Source organism: Perognathus longimembris, chromosome 14 (assembly GCF_023159225.1).
Source record: "Perognathus longimembris pacificus isolate PPM17 chromosome 14, ASM2315922v1, whole genome shotgun sequence".
NCBI lineage: Eukaryota > Metazoa > Chordata > Mammalia > Rodentia > Heteromyidae > Perognathus > Perognathus longimembris.
Window position 1 is genome coordinate 51,806,002 of NC_063174.1, and position 22,823 is coordinate 51,828,824.

General features: G+C 44.8%; 1 protein-coding gene across 1 annotated transcript in view; it reads right to left on the bottom strand.

The window, feature by feature from the left end:
• The window catches only part of Ptpn21 (protein tyrosine phosphatase non-receptor type 21), a 56,756-nt gene extending 34,528 nt beyond the window's left edge, over positions 1-22,228 (bottom strand). Inside the window, 4 exon segments of the mRNA XM_048362889.1 lie at positions 438-535; positions 1,782-1,951; positions 18,269-18,649; positions 22,180-22,228. Coding sequence (XP_048218846.1) covers positions 438-535; positions 1,782-1,951; positions 18,269-18,448 — 448 coding nt within the window. The 5' untranslated portion in view covers positions 18,449-18,649; positions 22,180-22,228.
• Between the last annotated feature and the right edge of the window lie 595 nt (positions 22,229-22,823).

Here is a 22,823-nt window from a genome sequence, read left to right on the forward strand (position 1 = left end):
ATGGTTTGACTGATTCAGAAGTCACATTTTTCTGATAAGCTGCTACAGGAAGTAACAGTCTGTTTTTAAACCAACCAAAGAAACCAAACGAGGGCCAGGAGGTAGCTCTCGCCTGTAATCCTAGCTACTCAGGAGGCTGAGACCTAGATGAGCAAGGTTCAAAGCCAGCCCAGGCAAAAAAAGTCCATCTCCCATTAATCAGCAAAATGCTGGACCAGAGGTATAATGCAAATGGTAAATCTCCAGCCATAAAAAAAAAACGGCTGAGTATAAGGCCCTAGAAGTCTCTTATTTCATTGAAGTAAACATGGAAGCCCTTAGAAAATAACATATTTCACTAATCTAAAAACACTACTAAAGATGAATATAGAAAGTCAGTTTTTTATACCACAGTTTAATCTGACAGAACAGTTAATTGCCTCGTATGCATTACATACCTTGCACAGCTAAGCCTGCTAGCTGAATTGCTTGTTCTAATGTACAAGGAATGTTTCCTTCCAAGATATCTTTCTTCAGCTGCAAGTAATACTGATACCTATGAAAAACAATGTCAATTTTATAAAATCAATATCATCTCCAATCAAGACACAGTGCCATTTACACTCTTGAGTGGAGGCACATAAATACCAGTCAAATAAGATCTTAGGGGCTGAGAATGTGGCCTAGTGGTAGAGTGCTTGCATGAAGCCCTGGGTTCCATTCCTCAGCACCACATAAACAGAAAAAGCCAGAAATGGCACTGTGGCTCAAGTGGTAGAGTGCTAGCCTTGAGCAAAAAGAAGCCAGGGACAGTGCTCAGGCCCTGAGTTCAAGCCACAGGACTAACCAAAAAAAATTTTTTAATTAAATTAAATAAAGTCTTAACCCCTGAAAGGTGTGTGTGTGTGTGTGTGTGTGTGTGTGTGTGTGTGTGTGCGTGTGTACCTGTCCTAAGGCTAGAACACAGGGCCATATTTCTAGCCCTAAACACAGATTTTTGTGATTGTTTTTTCAATCCTCTCATTCCCTTATTGCAAAAGGTAAAAAAAAAACAACAAAAAAAAAAACCCAAAATCAACAAAAACATCAAAGATGGCATCACTACAAGAGTTCGTAGAACCAGGAAGCCAGTAGCTCACTCTTACAATCCTAGCTACTCAGGAGGCTGAGATCTGAGGATCCAAGTTCAAAGCTAACCAGAAAGGTCCACGAGACTCTTTTATTTCAAATTTACCACCAAAAAAAAAACCAGAGTAGAGGTGTGACTCAAGTGATAAGAGTGACACCCTTGGGCTGGGACTATGGCCTAGTGGCAAGGAGTGCTTGCCTCATTCATATACATGAAGCCCTAGGTTCAATTCCTCAGCACCACATATATAGAAAAGGCCAGAAGTGGCGCTGTGGCTCAAGTTGCCAAAGTGCTACGCTTGAGCAAAAGAAGAAGCCAGGGACAGTGCTCAGGCCCTGAGTTCAAGCCCCAAGACTGGCAAAAAAAAAAAAGAGTGACACCCTTAAATGAAAAAGCCAAAGAGGAGTGTGAGGCCTTAAGATTAAGCTCCAGGACACAGAGAGAGAGAGACAGACAGAGAAAGAGAAGAAGTGTTGACAGATAGTATAGAAACATCTTCTCTTTAACCATTCATCCACACAAAGCAAACCCGTAATTCACCCAACACACAACCCAGAGCAAAATACTTTGCCATGTCACATAGCAGAACCCTTTGGTAATATGGAAGCTAAAAGGCAAGGTGAGAGGGTAAAGTTTCAGACTTTGCAAGCACTGCAGGTGTGGGATTCCTTACCTGGTAATCTCCTGCTGCAGCTGAGAAACTGAAGGCACATAAAACACCACTCCAAAGTACACGGTAGGTTCCAGTGCATATTTATCCAGCTGTTTCTTCAAAGGTTTTTCCAGATCTACCCACCGGCGCTGGCTCTGCTTGTTGTAGTACCAGAGGCTGAAGTAGGTGACCTGGAAAGACAAAGGCTGCTGAGGGAGGCAGTGAGGCACAAAAGGATTTCAGTGATTTCAATGGTACCAACGAAGAAGGACCAGGGACCAAGGGGATGTGGTCTCCTGCTGCCTCTTTTCTCACAGGGCCAACAGCAAGGTGTAAAGGGAAAAGAAGATAAGACCTGTCACAGGGACAAGCAGTATAAGTGAGAGGCATAGAAGCAAAAGTCAACTGCAGATCATTTCTTGAACGCTGACAGATGTGTACATGGCCCAGACGCCACCGAGTGCCGTGTAACTTTTCATACAGGTTTTAGTAACAAAAGGCACTGAGCTACTCACTAACGGCTAACACCTGTAGTCCTAGCTACTCAGAAAGCTGAGGACTGAAATCTGAAGCCAGCCCAGGAAGAAAAGTCCCCGTGAGACTCTTATCTCCAATTAACCACTCAAAAATCGGAACTGGCACTATTAGCTCAAGTGGTAGGACCATACATGTCGCTGCTACTCGGGCTGCTGAGATCTAAGGATCGTGGTTGGAAGCTAACCAGGAGAAGAAAGTCCCTGAGACCCTTATCTCCAATTAACCACCAGAAAACCAGAAGTGTTGCTATGGCTCAAAGTGGTAGACCACTAGTCTTGAGTGCAAAAGCTCAGGGACAGAGCCCAGGTCCTGAGTTCAAGCCCCATGACTGACAGAAAAAAGAAAAAGTCACTTTTAGCCAAAATTAAAGTCTTAAACATTCTTTTTTTATATATATATTACTCTCCCTTTTAAGAAAAGATGCACTTTGTTGTCCCAAATAAAGAATTTAAATGTTGAACAGTCTAAAGTATCTGCTCAAGTATCTGTGTTCAAGTTTTATCCTAAGTAGTTAAAGTAGAAATCAAATTTATATCTTGTTAAGTACTTCCAAGGAGGCATTATATTTGCAAATACTGCTATTATTAATATGTAGACACATGTCACTAAAATCATATAATGGGAAACTGTTATCTCCAATTGACCATCAAAAAGCTGGAAGCGTCACAAAGACATCTTATGATGCTGGGATCTAAGGATTGCCATTCGAAGCCACTTTAGTAATAATTTGTTCTCTGCTATAAATTTTTATTCAAGCTGTGAAGTACAAAATGTCTATCCTCAAATAAAACCCAAATTGTCTATTTTTTTAAAAAAACTGCACATCTTACATTCTAATTTTATTTTTCATTACATGTATTTATTTATCTATTGTCAAAGTGATGTACAGAGGGGTTAGTTTCATACATAAGGCGGTGAGTACATTTCTTATCTAACCTGTCCTCCCTCATATTTCTTTCACCTTCCGCCCTCCTCCATTCCCTTCCCTCCCCCGTTACACTCTAATTTTATAATAAATTTTGATATGTAGCAGAAAAAAAAAGTGAAATGGAATAGGCTTCTTTTCAGACAATATAGGTGACTTACTCTACGTGAACTGACAGCAGCTGTTCTTCCTAACAATGCAGCTCCTTGTCTAATTATTTTAAGAGTCTTTCTGTTTGTACTATTTTTAAAGCAGAGCACAGGGACACCCAAATTAGCTAGAGGATTTTTTTAAGCCACTAATGCATTATGTTTGATAAAAGATAATCCCATATAAAATTACAAATATAATTTTATCCTGATGCCTTTCTTAGATCAGGCTGAAGTCAGAAGACTTTCATCGGGGAATGATGAGAGGGAATGAGAGGAGATAGCCCTCAATATAGTCTATCCCAGGCCGAGATCACCTAACAAGGGTAGTTAACAACCTAATTCAGGACCTGAGCTTACAAGTACAGAGCCTGCCATAAATAATGAAGCATCCTACCTCTGCCTTCTGACAGATGGTCACACCATCTCAATCAGGCAGTCTTCTCTGCTGTTGTATATTACTCTGTTCTCTTCTCTCCCTGCTTAAGTAGCATACCATCGCTTTACTGGAAAAAGCGCTAACGCATATTATCAGCAGTCTATCACATATAAATGAGGACTAGAGAAAATAATCTGAAGTACATCTTTTTACTGGAGGCTTGGCTTAGCAGAAATTATGCCTGCTGTCCCCCAGCTTCTACAGCTCTACGTGAAGAGAGAAGCTACACAATATGCCAGACATTGCAAAATGCTCTAAAGAGACTTGATTAAAACAATCTCAACCCGTGAGTGAGAGTGTGTGTGTGTGTGTGTGTGTGTGTGTGTGTGTGTGTGTGTGCTGGCACTAGAGTTTGAACTCAGGGTTTGGGTGCTGTCTCAGGCTTGCATTCTACCACTTGAGTCACACCTCCACTTCCAGTTTTAGGTGCTTAACTGAAAGTAAGAGTCTCATTGACAAATCCTTAGGTCTCAGCCTCCTGAGTAGCTAGAATTACAGGTATGGACCACCTTCAGGAAAACAGTAAAAGTATTTCCTTTTTTTTTTTTTAATACAGAAAGGCTCTCTTTCCTTTCCTTTTTGCTAGACTGGTGCTCTACCACTCCAGCTATGCCTCTGGCCCGGCTTTTTGCGGGTGATTTTGGAGAATGAGTCTAGCCTGCCCAGGGTGACTTTAAATCTGGATCCTTCAAGTCTTGGCCTCCTGCGCAGCTACATTTGTAGGTCTGAGTTTCTGGAACCCAGCTGTGCTGGTTATTTTGGAGATAAAGTCTTACTTCACTTACTTTCCTGGAGTGAAATCTTACTTCCTACCCAGGCATGCTCCTCAACTAGGATCTGCCTACTTTAGGCTTCCAGGGCCTTGCTGGGCTTAAAGTCTTGCACCAGCATATCCAGCTTCCCTTCACTGAGACGAAATCTCATGGACTGTTCTGCCTGGGCTCACAAGGGCGAGGCAGGAGGACAAGCCTGGACCACTGCACCCAGCCATGGGTCGAGAAGGGGCTTTGTGAACTGTTTCCTGCCCAGACGGGCCTCAAACCTCTATCCTCCCATTCTCTGCCTCCCAATTAGCCAGAATTATAGTCATGAGCCACCAGTTCCTAGCTCACACTTAAAAGTTTCTTTTTATTTTTTGGCCTGTCTGGGGGCTTGAACTCAGGGCCTAGGCACTGTCCTTGAGCTTCTTTTGCTCACTCTATCACCTGATCCACAGCGCCACTTCTGGCTTTTTCTGTTTATGCGGTACTGAGGAATCAAACCCAGGGCTTTATGCACAGTGTTAGGCAAGCACTCTACCACTAAGCCAATTCCCAGCCCTAAAGTTTTCTTTCTTTCTCTTTTTCTTTTCTTTCTTCTTGTGCAAGTACTGAGGCTTGGACTCAGGATCTGGGCATTGTCCCTGGGCTTTTGTTTTTTGTTTACTCATGGCTAGCATTCTACCACTTGAGCTACAATTCCACTTCCTGGTTTTTGGTGTTTAATTTAAGGTAAGAGTCTCACAGTCTTTCCTGCCCAAGCTGGTTTGAAACCACAGTCCTCAGATCTCAGCCCCCTAAGTAGCTAGGATTACAGGCGTGAGCCACCAGCTCCTGGCTTGGGTTTTCCTTTAAACTATGTTCCTCAATGAGGACAAAGCAGAAGGCCCTAACTATGTGAAGGTGCATAGTTCAGAAATACATATTCAACATTTTTAACTAGTTAATACTTAAATACCACATACTTTCATCTAATAAATGTTATTTAAATATACATAAGTAAGTCAAGAAGAGACTTCTATACTGAAAAGTAGAAGAAATGAGGATCTAGTTCACAGGCACAGTGCTTATGTAACATGTACAAGAAGAGTCTTGGGTTCAATGCCCAGTATCACCACCCCCCCCAAAAAAAAGCTGAAGATGAGCTAACCATGAGCTAATGATACACACTACCTGAATATTATAAATCATCTTATGATTCTATATCCAATTAATCTATATTCAAGGAATGTAACAGTCCAACTCTCAATGGAAAATAAGGCAATAAGTGTTAAATACACTAGATGATGATCTAGAAAGGATTTTTTTTTTTTTGGCCAGTCCTGGGGCTTGAACTCAGGGCCTGAGCACTGTCCCTGAGCTTCTTTTTTTTTTTTTGGCCAGTCCTGGGGCTTGGACTCAGGGCCTGAGCACTGTCCCTGGCTTCTTTTTTTTTTTTTTTTTTTTTTTTGGCAAGTCCTGGGGCTTGAACTCAGGGCCTGAGCACTGTCCCTGGCTTCTTTTTGCTCAAGGCTAGCACTCTGCCACTTGAGCCACAGCGCCACTTCTGGCCATTTTCTGTATATGTGGTGCTGGGGAATTGAACCCAGGGCCTCATGTATACGAGGCAAGCACTCTTGCCACTAGGCCATATCCCCAGCCCCCCCTGAGCTTCTTTTTGCTCAAGGCTAGCACTCTACTTCTTGAGCCACAGTGTCACTTCCAGCTTTCTCTGTTTCTGTGGGACTGAGGAATGGAACCCAGGGCTTCATGCATGCAAGGCGAGCACTCTACCTCTAAGCCACATTCCCAGTCCCCCTAGAGAGGAATTTTTCTTTAACTATTGCTTGATTTATTTATTTTTGTTTATGTGGTATTGAGGAATCGAACCCAGTGCCTCAGAACACTAGGCAAACACTCTATCCATTAAGCCACATTCCCAGCCCTAGAGAGGAATTTGAAATGGAATAATGATTGGTAACGGTCCTGTGCTGGTGCCCATAATTCACAGATGGTCTCAACTGCTATAATAGGTAAATTTCATGCATGCCCTGCAGCCAATCGCAGTGCACCACGACCCGTGAAGGCAGCGAATGCTTCAGTGGGCTGGCTAGTTGCTCTGCCTTGCTTGGTTATCCATTCTGACTCTGTAGCTTCCCAGCTTCATCTAGCACTACTGTAGCCAGACAGTGCTTTGGAAAAAAAAAAATCTCACCAAAAGGGGACTCTCCAGGGCATCTATTTCTTCAGCCTGATATTTACAGCTGTGCAGGAGAACAAGCTCACAAAATACGTCCTACCAAACACCCCAGCCGCCGGATGCCTTCAGAGATATTTCCTACACACACACACAGAGACACACACACACACACACACACACACACACACACACACACACACACACCATCCTCCCACAGTGGGGACTCTGGTTCCTTCTGCGGACTCCCTTTCCTGGTCTCGGATGAACTCATAATGTGCTTCTGCCAACAAGAAATTGTACAAAAGGCAAAACACAAAATAATTGATAGTGTATCTCAAAAATACGTGAAACAAATCACCATCAGATGCAAGAGGCCACCTTGTCCAGGCATGCACTATAGGTATGGACCCCACAGCAAGACACCTGTCACCTACCCGAGGTTACATGATAGAAAAAGAGAGGTTGAAGCTTCATGTGGGAGGCTCACGCCTGTAATCCTATCTACTCAGGAGGCTGAGATCTGAAGATCTCATTTAAAGCCAACCTGTTGGGAGGGAAAGTCAATGGGAATCTCCAGCTAACCAGTAAAAAAAAACAGGCAGAAATGTGGCTCAAGTGATAGAATACCAGCCTTAAGCAAAAAAAGTAAAGGACAGTGTCCAGGCCCTAAGTTCAAGTCCCAGGACAAGGGAAGGGCAAGGGGGAGAGACTGTCAACAAACAGAAGAACAATTTCAGCTGTGGTTTCTACTACATAGCCACCAGCAAGCTACTGAACACTTGTGACTCAATTTACTCATCTGTAAAGAAAGATGAGTAAAGATATGTCTCACTAATAGCATTGCACAGTTTTAGAGTAAGCAAAAACCCTTTAAGCACTTAAGAGAATTTCTTATCTCCTGAAAAAAAGGCTTAAGTAATATGAGATCTTATCATAGCTTTCAACTCCTCTAAAGCTGTATAAAATTACCTTTTTTTTGGGGGGGGGGGGCCAGTCCTGGGCCTTGGACTCAGGGCCTGAGCACTGTCCCTGGCTTCTTTTTGCTCAAGGCTAGCACTCTGCCACTTGAGCCACAGCGCCACTTCTGGCCATTTTCTGCATATGTGGTGCTGGGGAATTGAACCTAGGGCCTCATGTATATGAGACAAGCACTCTTGCCACTAGGCCATATCCCCAACCCAAAATTACTTTTTTTTTTATTTTTGGTCAGTTGTGGAGCTTGAACTGAGGGCCTGGGCACAGTCCTTGAGCACTTTTGCTCAAGGCTAGCACTCTACCACTTCAAGCCACAGTTCCACTTCTGGATTTTGAGTGGTTAATTGGAGATAAGCATCTCATGCATGGGGACTTTTCTGCCCAGGTTATTAGCTTTGAACCACGATTCTCAGATCTCAGCCTCCCTGAGTAGCTAAGGATTATAGGTGTGATCTCTATTTTTCCTTACTAGAGGAAATTCAATGCTTACATGTATGTAGCGTTGGTAACTTTTCATTTCTTTTAAAATAAATTAACTGAAACTAGCAACAGATGGAGTGCTTCTCTTCTAGAAGAATGGAGAGTGGTGTGTGGCTGAGACCAGAGTGCCAAATGAGGGGCTCAAGGATCTAGACCCCAGATGTGAGCCATCCCTAGCCTGGCACTAGGTGTAGCCCTCAATCCTGGGCACTGGCTGTATTGCAGTATAAGCAGTCTGCGTTCCGATGGTGAGTGACCAAGGTTACACAGTGTGAATGGTACAACTTCAGATACGTTCTTCACTATTACACACGCATTATTTTGTCTTTTTTATCGTAACAGAATGTGTAATTCTTCAGTGTTCTTCCAAACATAAATTTGACTTCAAAAGATGTGCCAGCCGTAAAAACAAAGTCAAATCTGCACTTGTCTAAACATTACCAGTGAATGCAAAATACAGGTGAATGGGAATTAAGGTTGTATTGTACACAACACCAGGAAGCAAAGAAGTGGTGTTATAGTAACTGTCTTAATTTAATCATCAAGTTTAATCATCTTAAGGATAATACCTCTCCAGTCATTTCTGTCAGATTAATTTTTCTCTCTGGCATATTATTCCATTCAACTACTTTACATGATGAAAGGAGAATGGCAAAGTGCTAAAGAAATCCTATACTAATAACAGGCTGGGAATGTGGCTTAGTGGTAGAGTCCTTGCCTAGCATGCATGAAGCCCTGAGTTCGGTTCCTCAGTACCACATACACAGAAAAAGCCAGAAGTGGTGCTGTGACTCAAGTGGTAGAGTGCTAGCCTCGAGCAAAAAGAAGCTCAGGAAGCTCCAGACAGTGCTCAGGCCCTGAGTTCAAGCCCCAGGATTGGCGAAAAAACAAACAAACAAAAAAAAAAACTAATAGTAGTTGCCAGTTAGCAAGTGTAATGCAGGCACCACTCTACCAGCAAGATGGCGGCAGCACCATGTCAACACCACACACAGCTGACCTATGTAAAGTATCAAGTACTTCTTGGTACTTGGTACTAATACCAGTAAACAGCCACTCTTGAGAGACCAGAACCCAGAGTCACTGAACACCAAAACTTCATTGGCCACTCCTGGGTATCTACCCAGAACATCACAAGTCAGGATACTATAAAGACACTTGCACATCCATTTTCAATGCTGCCCTATTTACAATAGCCAAGATATGGAAACAGCCCCAGATGCCCTGCAATAGATGAGTGGATCCAAAAGAACGTAGTTCCAATACACAAAACAGGATTTTGCACAACCAATAGGAAGAAAACTATTGTGTCATTTTCAGGGAAATGGACAGACCTAAAACAAATCAGGTTAAGTGAGATAAGCCAAGCTCAGAGACACAAACAGCATGTTTTCTCTTACATGCAGAAGCTAGATCTAAAATATACTAGGGCATGATAAACTATATAGGACTCCAGGCATTCACACACAGTGAGACCAAACGAGGATACTCTTAGGAGAGGAACACAAAGGCACAATGCCTATGTGCATCTGATCACACAAAATAATGTTTATCGAAATGAACTCCACAAAATGGGAACAAGAGGTTTTTTTCTTTGTTGCTGTTTTTGTTTTCTTTTTGTCTTGTTTGTTCGTTCATCTGCCTATGGGGGGGCAAGGGGAGGCACAGAAATGGAGGGACAAAGGGTAAACAAATGGAGCAGTAGTACTCAGGGGACACTATGTTGAAAATGAACTATATAACTTGTAGGCGGGGTCAGAAGGGAAAAAACTGGGAGAGAGCGAGAAAAGGGGTGACAATGTCCAAAAAGAAATGTAGTCTTTACCTGACTTATATAACTATAACCCCCTCAAACATCACCTGTATAATAATAAAAAAATGTTAACTATCTTATTGCTTCCAAAATCCTACTGTGCAAAGGGCAGCTTAAGTTTAACCATACAAAGTTAACTCATACAAAGTTAACTCATACAAAGTCATTTAAACCTAAATAACACAAATGAGGCAAGGCAAGTTGCCCTCAGATTTATAAAGAAAATTAGGCAGGCTAGGTGGGTCACACTCTAATCCAAACAAGGGAAGAAAAAAAAAATCACCTGAGCACTGGAGAGAGAAAAGGGAGGGAGAAAAACCAGGAGGAAGGGAGGAAAGGGGTGTATAAGCACACAGGTGTACCAGCTTCAGTCATCAAGCATAAGATTAGTTGTACATCGTTTCAGCCTGCCTAGTTAAAGTTTACTCAAAATAACACAACTACTCTGCCCTACTCAACAACTTAAATAAACTTTTTAGGTGTCTACTATAGCATGAATCCTTGATAGTTAAATAATTTCAACCACACGCTATTTTCATATAGGATTTGTGAAATAGTTTCTTCTAGAACAGCCTAAGTAAAAGCTTAAACTCCCTCTGGATATCTTATCAGTTGATTAAAACATACAGGATGGGGCCAGGCACTAGAGCCCACACCTATGACCAGCTACCCACTCTGGCAACTCCAGCCATTCATCTCCTGCAATTTCAGCTACTAGGGAGGAAAAGATAGGAAGGATCACAGTCCCAGGCTAGATAGAGCAAGAATATGAGACTTTATCCTTAGAATAGCCAAAGCAAAAAAGACTGGCAACATGGCTCAGTGACAGAGTGCCACCCTACCAGGAGTGAGGTTCTGAGTTCAAATCCAGTACTGTCTTCCTCCTTCCAAATAAAAACGAATTGCCTTTTGTTTGAACTTGAGGTTTGAACTCAAGGCTTACAATTACCACTACCCTATTTCCAGCCCTGATTTTATGCTAGTTATATTTTGAGATAGGGTCTCATCGCACTTCCCACCCAGGCATACATCTGATCCTCCATCCACCTACGTTAAGACTTCCTGTTACCCTGGGCAGCTTCCCTCCATGGAGATGGGGTCTCAATTAACTTTTCTGCCTGGCTGACCTGAAATCCTGATCCTCCCAAGCCCGGCTTCCTACATAGCCTAGGATGACAGGTGCACACCACTGTGCTAACAATGGCTGAGAGGGGAGGGGGGAGGGAATCTCCTGAACTTTACTTCCCAGGTTAGCCTTGAACCACAGTCCTTGGTAGTCAAGACTTACAGGAATAAACCACTGGTACCTGGCTACATTCTAGCTCTTTTATTCTTTCTGTGATCCTCAGCAAACCACCTAAACTTTTCACAGCTTCACCTCCTTCATTTTAAAATGGAAAAGCTCATGCATAATCCATATGTGAAAAATAAATGAAATAAGAGGCCAGGTGCTGGTGGCTCACACCTTTTCAACCGAGCTACTCAAAAGGCTGAGATCTGAGGAGCATGGTTAGAAGTCAGTCAGAGCAGGAAGAGTCCCTGAGACTCTTATTTCCAATTAACCACCAAAAAGCTACAAGTAGGGGCTGGGGATATAGCCTAGTGGCAAGAGTGCCTGCCTCTGATACACGAGGCCCTAGGTTCGATTCCCCAGCACCACATATACAGAAAAAACGGCCAGAAGCGGCGCTGTGGCTCACGTGGCAGAGTGCTAGCCTTGAGCGGGAAGAAGCCAGGGACAGTGCTCAGGCCCTGAGTCCAAGGCCCAGGAATGGCCAAAAAAAAAAAAATTAAAAAGCTACAAGTAGAGTTGTGGCTCAGGTGGCAGGCACAGTGCCAGTGCTGGGGAGGGAAGGGAAGGGGCAGACTCAGGAACAGCAACCAGACCTTGCATTGAAGCACAGGAAAAAAAATAAAAAGGAATAGAATCTGAAACGACATACCAAGGGTAATGACAAAACTCAGAGAGAGCACCCCTTTGGAGCTCCGCCCACAAACCTGCCCAGGTCAAAAAAAACAAATCCAGGCTTAATTCTATTTGGTAGTGAAATGAATGAGGTGAAGGGACATCTTCATTATCTCTTTAAATGCCTATAAATTACCTTGTCAATAAAATTTAATTTTTTTTTAAAAATGCCTCTGAATAGCCCTTAAGCTTATTAGACATTCAACTAAACCTGCTTCTTTAAGTAAACAGATTTCTAATAACTACTATGATTCCATATTGCATTTAAAAACATATACCTCTCCATGTCGATACACCTAAACCCCTTGAGTATTTGCCTAATTCTCAATTATCTAGGCCAAATGAGAAAAAATAAATAAGTAAATAAACAGAAACGTAAAAGTCAAGAAAATCCTCTGATCATTCATAGCTAGCTTTGGACTTTAGAAAATTTTATTTAGATGCAGAGGCTAATCTAATGTGATAAATCTTTCAGAAGGTGTAATAATTCCAATTAAAAATATTTACCAATTCCCATCTATATTTCAATCTTATCAGTTTGATGAGTTACCTGAATTAATAACTACTCAACTCAAAAGAGTAAAGCAAACAACAACAAAAAAAACAAGTTTACAGTTTAATAAATACTCTTCTTCCCCTACCCATATTATTTTTAGAGTCCAAGTGAAACCAGCCAAGACAGAAGGAAATACACATGAAATTCCTGAGGTCTACTCAGTTAACAGTCAAGATAAGGTCAGTGGATATTTGAAATACCTAACACGCTACTTATTCCAGCAAATCAACCTTGGGCAAAACTGTCCCCACTGGCCAGCAGAGAACTGTTCCAAGGGGTAGGGGAGTTGGCTCGTGCCTTGACAAAGCAATATTTCCTGAGAAGCTGCTGGAAGCACATCACTTCCTAAGTGCTTCAGAAAAACAACAAAATGAAAGAGGACAGTCTAAAGAAAAAGGTGAAGGAGGTACAATACTTCACATCTGCAATCTCAGCTACCTGGGAGGCAGAGGCAGAGGGATCTCGAGTTCGAGGCCAGCCTAGGCTACATAGCAAACACTGAAGAGAAGAAAGGGAAAGGGAGGAAGGGAGGGAAGGGGCGGAGGAGAAGAAGGGAAGAAAAAAAATGCTGGAGACTGCTTTGTACCAATGTACAAACCTTCGGAAATATTGAACTCTTTCCAGGAAATAAAATCCTAGGACAAATAAAGGCTGGCCAAACTGAACTGCCATCCATGCTTATCACTCCGAATGTTCTGTTTCAATTAAGTAGATATTTATTCAGCCAGGTATGTGCTGTAAGGTACAAGGCATTATTCTGGACACCAAGAACAAGAGTCCTACTCCAATGGAGTTTACCAAGATGAAGAGCAAAAAGCTTCATGTGTGGAATTCACTACAAATACAATTTACAGTACATTTCCTGAAGATTAATAATGATAATTTGGTTACAGGTTAATCAAATATCCAAAGCCTGTAACAAAAAGCATGGGAAAACGTCTAAATTTTGCTATAATATCTACCGTCTAAAAAGGACAGTTAGATGGACAGATAGTCATTCTAGGGATGACTTTTAATAACTCAACTTCCCAAGTATAGTTTGTCATATATGGAATCAACAATGAAAACTTCTCCTAAGGCACAAACTCAGAAACAGCTGAAAGAAGCCTTTCCTTGTAGATTTAGCGTAAACTGCTCACACCTCTATTTCTAAGCGGAGATAGCAAAAAGCCAGAAGTAGACGTAGGGCTCAAGTGGTAGAATGCCAGCCAAGAGCCCAAAAGTTGAGCAAGCACATAAGGACATAAGTTCAAAACCTAGTACTAGGGTACACCACGCGCGCGCACACGTACACGCACACACACACAAATTTAGATTACAAAGTTATGCCCCTAAAAGAAAAAAATATATATTTCCAGGCACCAGTAGCTCACACATTATATAATCCTGGCTACTCAAGAGGCTAAGACTAAGGATCATAGTTCAAAGCCAGCCCAGGTAAAAAAAAGTCCATGAGAGTCTTATCTCCAATTAACCCTGAAAAAGCCAGAAGTGGAACTGTGGCTCAAGTGGTAGAATGTTCAAAAATAGCCCAGGCAGCAAAGCCCATGAGACTCTAATCTCCAATTAACCACCAGAAAACCAGAAGCAGCGGTGTGGCTCGAAGTGGTAGAGCCGCTAGCCTTACGCAAAAAAGCTCAGGGACAGCACCCAGGCTCCTAGTTAAAGCCCCATCCAACAACAACAAAAGAGAATAGCAGGGCATGAAAGAAATAATAATTTATGGTAAATCTAATTGAAATCCACAATGGCCTAACAATGTGATGATAATCTTATTGAACAAGAACTTTGAAAAAGACATACCCTACATAAAAATACATACAAACAATCTAAACTGTAACAATTTTACTCAGCCCAGATAGAAGCAAACAGACTAACAGCTCCACTTAAAAAAAAAAAAAAAAGGAATACCTTAAATCTTATTGCAGGTCTGTTTTTGAAGGGAATGGTTAGTGACATGATATACATTAATTTTTTCAGCTCACATGGAAACAGTGGTTCAAAAATGGCCACTAAATTAGATGCCATACGAAAATGTCAATAACTTAGTAATATGTAGGAAGTATGATTACTGGTGCTTGCTATAAAAACATGCTATAAAAAGCACTCTTTAAGTTAATGGAAGAAAGCAATTCCTGCTACAAGAACATGCTATAAAAGCCAGGCACCAGTAGCTTATGCCTTTAATACTAGCTATTCAGGTGGCTGAGATTGGAGTTTCAAAGCTAGCCCAGGCAAGAAAGTCTCTGAGACGTTTATCTCCAATTAATCACATAAAAAAGTAGAACTGTTACTTAAGTAGTAAAGCACTAGCCTTGAGCACAAAAGCTCAGCAGAGCCCAAGTCCAGAATTCAAGCCCCAGGACTAGCAAAAAAAAAAAAAAAAAAAGTAAGAAATAAATGCTATACAAACAATGCATTCTTTCAGTTAAGGGAAGAAGCAATATTCACAAAAGAAAAAAATCTTTAGAAAATTTGGTCAGTCTCCACAGTGTGGACACAGATATCACAAATAATAATAACAAAGGGTTGGGTGTTATGGTTCCTACTGGTAATCACACACCTCCTGAGCATAAGGCAGAAGATCAAGAATTCAAAGACAAGTCAGGTGCTCTGGTGGCTCAAGCCTGTAATCCTAGCTAATCAGGAGGCTGAGATCTGAGGATTATAGTTCAAAGCCAGCCCTGACGGGAAGTCTGAGAGACCCTTATCTCCAATTAACCTCCAGAAACCAGAAGTAACGCTGTGGCTCAAGTGGCAGGGACAGCGCCCAGGCCCAGAATTCAAGCCCCATGACTGACAAAAAGGGGGAAAAAAAAGAGTTCAAGAACAGACTGAACAACAACGGACTCTGCCTCAAAAAAAAAAACAAAACAGCAACAGGAGATGACGCTTCCCTGGATTTGACCAGAAGGAATTCAGCAATGCCAGTGAACTCCGTCCAGCCTGAATTTACTGGGCACATTTCATGCTGTGGTGCAAAAATAAATACACCATGCTTCCTTGGGAAGCTGACTGCCTGAAGACTGTAAGCAGAGTGGTACCATGGGATGGCATTAATAGAGAAAAGAAACTAAAATAGGGGAAAAAGAGCAACAGGTGAAAAAGAGAGAGAGAGAGAGAGAAAGAAGTAGTAAACACAGGTAAACAAGCATCATCTCCAAGTTTATGTTCTTTTCCTCTATCCTGGACTCTTCTGCTCCAAGCAGTCTGCTCCATCATTTTCTCCCCTAGACAGCCTCATCCTCTCTCCCAGCTCTAGGCTGCTGATTTCCAGGCCTCTTCCTTTCAGCTTAGAGCTCCCGCCTGAGCTGCAGACAGGCGCATCCACCGAGCTGTTCAACATCTCAACTCAGAACCAACTTGCACCTCCAACTTGGCATTTACTCCCAAAGCTGAACTCCACTCTTTCTTTTATGTTTCCTCCCGTCAATTCCAGCCCCTACCATCTCAACTAGACCCCTTCCTTGTTAATTCCTCCACAACACCTAACAGGCAGGTCTGGTCCCGAGCCACCATTTTTTTCTTCATGATTCCACCATTTTTCTTCATCCCCCATTCAATTCTAGAAGACCACCTCCTGCATCCAAACTACATCTCTCTAGGCATTCTCCAGAAGGTTCCTTGTATGGGGGGAGGGAAGGAGAAAATCACATGCCTGCTTAAAAATCTTTCACTACCTTCCCCATAATTCCCAGGTAAGTTCAAATCCTTTCATAAAAACCCCTTTGTTCCCTTTATTGGAAGTGTTGCAGCCCAATAATAGGTCTACCTAGCCCACCCTCCAGGTCATACACAGCTCTAAAAGCACTTTCCCAGGGAAGCTTCCCCAGCCCCCTCCTGCCCTCCTTCCCCTTTCCCACCGCCCACCACACCAGTCTCCTCACTACCATGGACTTAAAGGTAAGCTTCTAACACCTACATATTTGGCCCCTATGGGTCTGCAATAACAAATGATCAGCCAGGCAGTGGCTGGCTTACACCAGTAATCCTAGCTACTCTGGAGGCTGAGATCTGAGGATCAAAGTCCAAGCCAGCCTGGATACAGGAGACTCTTATCTCCAGTTAACCTACCAGAGCTGTGCCTCAAGTGATAGAGAGCTAGCCTTGAGCTAAAAATCTAAGGGACAGCACTAGGCCTTGAGTTTAAGCCCCAGGAAAAGCACACACAAATAAATGCGTGTAGATAGATATAGATAGATAGAATTATTTGTCTAGGGGCCAAGTTGGTCTATGCTCTGTGTGTGTGTGCCCGCGCCAATTCCAGGGCTTGAACTCAGGGCATGGGTGCTGTCTCTGAGGTTTTTGGTGGTTAATTGGAGGTAAGAGTCTCTCAGACTTTCCTGTCCAGGCTGGCTTTGAATCATGACCATCAGATCTCAGCCTCCTGAGTAGCTAGGATTACAGGCATTGGCCACTGGCACCCAGGGGTCTTTATTCTTGATATTTATTAGAATTGTTAATGTTAATGTGGGATTTCTAGATGGAAATATAGCATGGACATTAAAGTGGAGTAACCAGTTTCTCCTTCTTTGTCTTACCCCAGGGCCAGACAGCCAAACACAGGGAGGACCCTAGATTTAATTACAGCCCTTCCGTTATAGGCTTTGCATGGCCTTTACACTTAGGACATTATGTGGATATGTGAAGACTCTAAAACTTCCTTCCTACTAGATTAGGGCTTCCCAGAGTAAAACTTCCTATGATTACTACAACAAACTAGCTAGTAGGGTTATGGCTTTACATGCACATTAAATCACACAACCACCCCAAAAAATAGGCACCATTGTTATCCTCATGTGAACCACAAGAACAAGTGACCTAAGATTACACAATTAGTTGGTGAGGAAACAGACAGCATGTCTAGAATCTTGGCCTGTGGAATGAATGCTGAATGAATGAATGAAGTTAGTAAACTGTACTAAAGATCAAGAGGACCTACTTGGGATTACAATCGAAAAATATGAACTTGGGACTGAGTCCTGGTGGCTCATGCCTATAATCCTAGCTACTCAGAAGGCTGAGATCTGAGGATCACGGTTCAAAGCCAGCCCAGAAGAAAAGTCTGTAAGGCTCATCTCCAAATTAACCACCAAAAAGCTGAAAGTGAGCTGTGATTCTAGTGATAAAGTGCTAGCTTTGAGCACAAAATCTAAGGGACAGTGTCCAGGCCTTAAGTTCAATCACCAGGATCAGCACAAGAAAGAAAGATGGAAGGAAAAAAGGGATGGAGGGAGGTGGGAGGGAGGGAAGACCTGGGTAACCCAAAATGCATTCATATTTGATTCTTTTTTTTTTTCCTTTGCCAGTCCTGGGGCTTGAACTCAGGGTCTGGGCACTATCTCTGAGCTTCTTTTGCTCAAGGCTAACACTCTACCACTTGAGCAACAGCACCTTTTGGATTTTTCTGTTTATGTGGTACAGAGGAATCAAACCCAAGGCTTCATGCATACTAGGCAAGCACTCTACCACTAAGCCACATTCCCAGCCACCATATTTGATTTTTGATGGCATTTTTGAGGGGGAAGGAGGACATAGCATGTTCAAAAGTTAGGGAATATTATTTCTTGTATGGTAGACAACCTCGGGCAAAGCTTTTGTTGTTCGGGTCCCTTCTTTCCTTGGTAGAGATGAAGGCTGGCAGGCTCAACTGGCACATTACAGTTACAGTATGTTTAGGGTGCTCTATGGGCAAGAATGGCAACAACCTGCAGCCTCTTTTGTAGCTTACCTCCCTCAGCTCCAGTCTCTGGGCCACAGCTTCAAGACTCTCCTGGCCAGTGCTCTCCACGGACAGTGTAAACTCCACAAACTCATTATCGAGCAGTTGGATCCGGGCAACCAGGCAGCTCTTGCTGGATACCGTGTATCGCCGAGTGCGCTTCAATTTCAATCCAAAAGGCAGAGGCATCTTCTCCCTTCAATGGTGGAGGGGCTATGGGGGAAGAGCCCCTCAACACCGATCCAATGAGGAGGAGGCTGGCACAAAGTGACCCTCTCCCGTCCTTAGGAACTGCAGTCCAGACCCCGACAGCTCACCCAGCAGCCGCTGCAGCCATTAAAAGACAACGAAGTTGCCAAAGACCATGAGAGGGGAAAGACCAGGCCAGTGCTGAGGAAAGAGGAACACATTAAATCAACCACACGGACTCTGGACTGGGCTTCGAAAAAATGACCATCTGTGGAGCTGTGACTGAAGAAAAAATACCCTTGGCCTCTTGCTAGCAAAAAGGAGACTGGGGAAGTTGATCATGAGAGCTGAGGGTTGGGCTCTAGGATCAGACTCCACCCCTCCCTGTGTCCCGTAAATAGTGATAACAGCTTGGGGGTATTGTCAGGATTAAATGAGATAATGCCCTGCATGACCGTAATCCCAAATTTAGTAGTGAGCATTAGTGGTCATCTTCCCGTTTTGGATAGAGTGTTGCAGGGGTAAGTCTTTTGAGCTCTCTAAAACCCCAAATGTCAAAGTTCTTTACTCTGTAGGTGATGTAAGTGCAAAACGCCGACTCCACCCACCCAGGCTCCCAGCTACGATTCCAGTTCCAGTCCCTTCAGGACAAAGGAACTGCAAAAAAGAAAGGCACAACACAACCCCTGTCTAGCCTCAATTGCAAAAGTAAAGGCAAGACCCCTGTCTAGCCTCTGCAGCTGTGAGGCTCAAAAGGAGGCGAAGTGCATTTGCAAAAAAAAAAAAAAAAGAGGAATAGGAGTCCCTGGTGGATAGGTATGTTATGTCACCAGCAAGACCCTAAAGGCCCATCCCATAAAGGAGTTCTAACACAGAGGCCAGGAGACCGGCCCCGCTGCCCCCCCACCCCCCACCCGCTGGCAGGGGCTCCGGAGCGGGCCCAACAGGGCAGGTGAGGCCTCCCGACTCCATCCCGGGGTATAGAGGGGAGGACGGGATCCCGAAAGCCCAGCTCCACCGCGCACCGCCCGGGCTCCGGGTCTGAGCAAGGCCCGCCAGTCTCCCGGAAGCCCCGGAACCCTCGGGCCGCCCGCCGCGTTTCCGGACGGTCGCGTTGTCGGCGGGACCGGACCCTCAGCTCCCGGAGGGCGCCTTCCGAGGGCTCGCCCGCCGGAGCCCGACGGGCGGCCCGCGGGGCTGGGCGCCGGATGTAGAATCCCAGCGCCCGGGAGACGCGACTCGGCCCGGCCCGCGCGCCCCGGCGCACAGGGGGCGACTGCAGACCGATGGGGGAAGACGGCGAGATGAGCCGGCAGAAGCCCGACGGCGCTCACCACCACCCCGCAGCCGGGCTGCCCAGGGGCCGGAGGGCAGATCCGAACCCAGAACCCAGAACCCAGCCCCACCTGGCAGCCCGGACCCGGGCCCCGGGACCAGGGGCTTCCTCAGCTTCAAGCTCTGTGACTGCGGCTCAGACCGGAGGAGATGGGAGAGCTCAGGGGTGGGGTACGGGTAGAGCTAGGAAAATAATAGTAGTAGTAGTAATAATAATAATAATTAATAATAATAATAATAATAATAATAATAATAATGGGGTTTAGCTATGGCCCTGGGCTTTGCCAAACTTCACATTTTGCAAGTCCATTCCACACACGTGTATTGCAGTCTCCCAGCACCGGGCAGCCTCTTGAGCATCTTGAGAAATCTAAGACGAATCCTAAGCTGTGGCTGTCCTTAAGGAGATTACAAGCAGGCTATAATTACATACGGAGCGCTGTATCTCTAACCCTAGCCCGGCCACGGTTTTCTTTCTGGTTTTTTGTTTGCCTGTGTTCTGGTTTTGGTTTGGTTTGGTTTTTGAGCTCTGGTTTTCCCCAGAAGGATAAACAAAAAGTTATAAATAAAGGGGAGGGGGGAGCTGTGACCACCTAAAACAGTGTTAACGTTTACAGGATGCCTTCAGTTCTCTACAGATGAGGGAAATAGAAAATAAATACTATAAAAGGTCTATACCTAGGGTAGCTTGTTTCAGGATTATAAATGTATAAAGCACAGTGGGAAGAAAGGCACACCTGAAGAATCTTAAACAGTATACTTTTAACCAGAAAACTGCTTGATAATACTGTTGTAATTGTAAAAGATTATAAACACAGTTCGTGCATACTAAACCTTTCATAAGGTAACGTGGTAGGTGCCATTCTTATATACAAATTATGGTATCAAAACTACCAATAAGTCCTGTCGATGAAGAGACCAGACATTATATGTGCACAAAGGAAAGACAGATTTGATTTAGGGGCTGTTTGAATATAATAGTTTCTTCACTACAACACAATAGATACTAGACTCTGTAACCTAATTATTAACTTAAGCTCTGATTAAGCAAACCTGGTGTAAACCTTCCAGTTGCCCCTGAGATCTGAAATGTTTTACAGAAAGGGATAAGGAAAAGCCACTGTTTGCTCTTTTATACCTTGGTAGATGTTCAAATGAATGAAGGGAAGCTCATGTTCCCCAAGATATATTCCAAAGGATGGCTTGCTTTTATAAATACCCTACACATCTTAATTTTCAGATCTGTATAATATCTGCTACCAAATGATGTCATAAACTCACGAATGTTTGGATATAATAAAAACCAGGTGTGGCAGACATGCTTTTTGGGGGGACTGCTTCCAGTATGAAATAATATGCAAAAGCTTGAAAGGTAATTGGGCCTGGGATTATAATTTAACTACTAACAAATAATTTACAAGTAGCTTTTTGAAAGAAAAACACAGGAAATAACTTCTCTACAAACTATTCTGTTAACAGAGAAAGTAAACTAATACTTAAATTTTGCCTCCGTGCAAGTTTACAACTCCGCACTATTTGTGAATTCAATTTTCCTCTCCAGATCCCCTTCCACTCTCTCAAATATACTTGAACTCAACTAGCAGAGTTCACTCCCTCCCAATTACAGTCCTCACCACGTGTCATTTTGCCAATGGTGCTTTAACATAAATAGCCGCTTATAGGAAACCACATGGCCTTTTTTAGCCTCTTTTTTTTTTCGTTAAACCAAACCTAGGTTTCTCAAGAGCTAACATTTGCCTGTGCCATCTCTATAAGATATCCTAGAAACAAAACATCCATTTTACTAAAAGTGTTGTCACACTTTAAAAAAAAAAAAAAGACTTAGCACTTTTTAGGGATACAGTGATGGTCACCAGGAGTCCCCCCGAATGTTCTGAATGTGTTCCACACCAGCATACACTATCATAAGGCTTTCTCAGCAAAAAGAAAAAAGGAAAATGGACCGGCGCGCCCGCCAGGAACGACCGACCGTCACTCGGGATTTGCAGAAAATCACTAGTCGGAATCTGCAGACCCCATTCTTTACCCCCAAAGTAACCGGGCTCGGCTCCAAGAAAAGGAGGGCAGGCGTGCGTGCCAGTCCGGCCCCACGCCCCAGCTCTCCAGTTAGCCGGCCAGCTCCAACGCGGTGCGTCCTCCGAGAGGCACCGAGGCGCCGCGGGGCTTCGCAAACCCCGATCCCCGACCCAGGCGCGTCGGAGAGTGCGGGGCCCAGCCCCGACATCCCTCCAGGGGACCGGCCGGCGCGCACCTGGGGAGCAGAGCGAGCCTCCGGCTCTTTGTTACACACTCGGGCCGGGGTCCCCGCGCGCGCCCAGCGTCCCGCACACACCCCGCCCCGCCCCGCCCCGCGGCCCAGGCCCGCGCGCGCTCACCTGCAGCTGGCTCCCGCAGCCCCCCCGGGGGCCGCGCTCAGCGGCCCGCCTCCCCGGGGCGCCTGCGCGCGGCCGCCGCACCCGCACCCGCACCCGCTCGCGGGGCTCGCGCGCCTCACTTCCTGTCTCCCTCCCACACACCCCCCAACCCCCCAGCGCGGCCCGCGACGGAGTCCCGGTCGATCACCGCCGCCGGGGCGGGGCGGAGGGGGCGGCTGCTGCAGCGGGGGCCGCGGAGAAGCCCACGGGGCAGCCGGGGAGGGGGAATCGCACGGGCGCCTGAGCGAGCCGGGCTCGGCGGGGCGCGGGGTCCCTCCCCCTGCCGGGCGGGGCGGAGGGAGCGGGGCGGGGCGGGGCGGTCGGGGATCCGAGGAGGCGGCGGCGGCCCGTGACCTCACGGAGTTGGAATGCGGGCGGCGGCGGGGCGCGGGGGAGGCGCGGACAGCTGCGCCCGGACGCGGGGTCGGCGGGGGGGGGGGGGGGGGGGGGGAGGCGCGCCGCGGCTTTTTTTTAAATCGTGCGTGAGTGCCTGTGTGCGCGCGCGTGCGTGTAGGTGTGTGTCTGTCTGTGTGTGTGTGCGTGTAGGTGTGCGTGCGTGTCCGTGTGTGCCTGCGTGATCGTAAAGCTACGATCGGGTAGCGGTC